General features: G+C 44.5%; 1 protein-coding gene across 4 annotated transcripts in view; it reads left to right on the plus strand.

The window, feature by feature from the left end:
- The window catches only part of AMMECR1 (Alport syndrome, mental retardation, midface hypoplasia and elliptocytosis chromosomal region gene 1), a 125,169-nt gene that overhangs the window by 103,112 nt on the left and 19,559 nt on the right, over positions 1-2,498 (plus strand). The window contains exon 4 of one of the 4 annotated variants that reach the window (XM_014538822.1): positions 475-1,535. The exons of the other annotated variants lie outside the window; for them this stretch is intronic. Within the exon in view, the coding sequence (XP_014394308.1) occupies positions 475-579 (105 nt within the window). The 3' untranslated portion in view covers positions 580-1,535. Of the gene's footprint in view, positions 1-474; positions 1,536-2,498 lie in introns of those variants that run through there. 4 annotated transcript variants of the gene reach the window in all.

A 2,498-nucleotide genomic window follows, 5' to 3' on the forward strand; every position in this document is an offset into this window, starting at 1 on the left:
CCACATGGAGGAGCTCTGCTCAGCCACAAGCCAGGCTGATGGCTGCCAGTACAGCGGTGGTGGTGGGAGCCTCTCCTGCCTCCTCAGCAGCGCTAAGGATGTCCGACTGCAGCTTAGGTCTGCTCCCCGCTGGCAAGTGGACATCCCCCGAGGACTGCTGGGCTGCCAGAGGGATGTCTGATTGCCAGCTTAGGCCCAATCCCCTGAGGAGCAGGCCTAAGCCAGCAGGTGGTCATCCCCCGAGGGTTCCCAGACTGTGAGAGGGCACAGGCCAGGCTGAGGGACCACCCCCCCCCACCAAGTGCACAAATTTTTGTGCCTTGGGCCTCTAGTATATATATATAATTTGCTTCATATATCTAGGAAAATGCTTTTTAATATTTTCTTAGGGACCTGAGATTTTTATATACGATGTTACTATCCTTAAGATAATTTAGTCTTTGTCCTGATGCTCTACTCTAAATGTTTTTCAAGTGCTGTGAAACATTGGGAAAGGAATGCTTCACACTTCCTGGCCACCTAGAAATAATTTACTGTGAATCAACAAGTCAATGTATCAGAAGCCTAGGGAGGAAGTAACCGGAACAAAGTAAAGTAACTTCTAGAAGGTGATTTAATGCATAAAAATTTCCATTACGTGTTGGTACTCTTAGTGAAATTAGCTGTGGTCCATTCTTATACCTCTCCCAGTTGCTTCCTGCTTTCTCCCATTGTTTTTTGGTGGGGGAACATTTTCCTGCTTTCCCCAAATCCACAAACTTTTCCAGCCCTTTCCTTAGTAGTCACATTATAGTGTATTCTTTCCTGTACAGTGTGTGTGTGTGTGTGTGTGTGTGTGTGTCCCCAGCACTTAATAAAAAAGAGTCCTGTGTTTGGGGAATGAGGAGACTCGAGTTCTTTTTCTGACTGCCACTACCCAGTTTCGTAACCTTTCTGGATCCCTGTTTCCTGACAAGAAAGCTGGAAAAGTTGAACTAGGTAATACCTAAGGTCTTTGGATGCTGACAGAGTGTGATGCTGTGAATCACCTTTTTAAAATGGCGTCTGTTTCATTTTACTTCCAGAGAATGAATCATCACTAGCCATTTAGAAGTCATAGGAGGTCCTTAACTTTTAAAATAGCCATTGGTAACTTAAATGTAGGCAACAAAAATAAAAAAATAAAGTCTAATTTTTGAAATTGCACATTTTAGATTTCTTTTTCATAAAAGAATTTTCTTTAGGAAGAAAAATATTCTAAATCATAAATGCCTCTATTTTATTACTGTATCATCCCCTGTTTTAAGGAAACATTATGTGTATAATCTATATTAAGCAAATATATTAGATAATGATTACTCATTTTACAAATTGATATTTTGCTTTGCAGAGGGACTCACTATAGGGTGTCTTTATTGTCTTCCTCATGACTTTAACTCATTTACATAAATTCAACTCATAATTTTTAGGAACAAATCTCTTTTATAGACTGACTAAAACCATATTGAGTCAGATATTCAATGTATAGTTCTAACCTTTATAAAATTTTTCTTAGTTTTTTATCAGGCAAACAATATTATTTTATACTAGACTAGAGACCCGGTGCCTGAAATTCATGCACGGGGAGGGGGGGCATCCCTCAGCCCAGCCTGTACCCTCTCGTAATTTGGGACCCCTCGGGGGATGTCCGACTGCTGGTTTAGGATTAAAACCAGCAGTCTGACATCCCTCTTATAATCTTGGACCGCTGGCTCCTAACTGCCTCTGCCTGCCTGATCGGCCCTAACCGCTTGCCTGCCTGTCTGATCACCCCTAACCGCTCGCCTGCCTGCTGATCACCCCTAACCGTCTCTGCCTTGGCCCCCGCCGCTGCGGCTTCATCCAGAAGGACATCCGGAAGGTCGTTCAGCTTTCGGTCTAATTAGCATATTATGCTTTTATTATTATAGATGCCCAGTGCACAACATTTGTGCATGGGGGCGGGGGTCCCTCAGCCCGACCTGCACCCTCTCCAATCTGGGAGCCCTCAGATCGGGCCTAAACTGGCAGTTGGACATCCCTCTCGCAATCTGGGACCTCTGGCTCCTAACTGCTCACCTGCCTCCCTGCCCTAACCACTCTGCCTTCCTGCCTGATCTCCCTAACTGCCCTCCCCTGCAGGCCTGGTCACTCCTAACTGCCCTCCCCTGCTAATCTTATCCCCTTCACACACAATTGTATTTGCTTCCTTATTGGCTTCTCCCTGTCACACAATTTTTCTCTCTCCTTTATGTAACACTTTCTCCTACTGACTCAACATTTATAAACTTTTCTTTCCTCCATATTTCCTACTTCTGTTCCATCATCCTTCTTCCCTTCTTTCTCCTACCCTCCCCACATTCCTTCTTTCCTTTATCTTTACCCCTGCCCTCCCTCCCCCTTTCCTTCCTTCCCACCTTAATTTTTTCTTCACTTCCTCCCTTGGACCTGCTTTGCTCCCTCCCCCATTTCTTCCTTCTTCCCATTCTCCTTTTAAGCTC

The sequence above is a fragment of the Myotis brandtii genome, unplaced genomic scaffold, assembly GCF_000412655.1.
Source record: "Myotis brandtii unplaced genomic scaffold, ASM41265v1 scaffold199, whole genome shotgun sequence".
NCBI classification, from domain to species: Eukaryota; Metazoa; Chordata; class Mammalia; order Chiroptera; family Vespertilionidae; genus Myotis; species Myotis brandtii.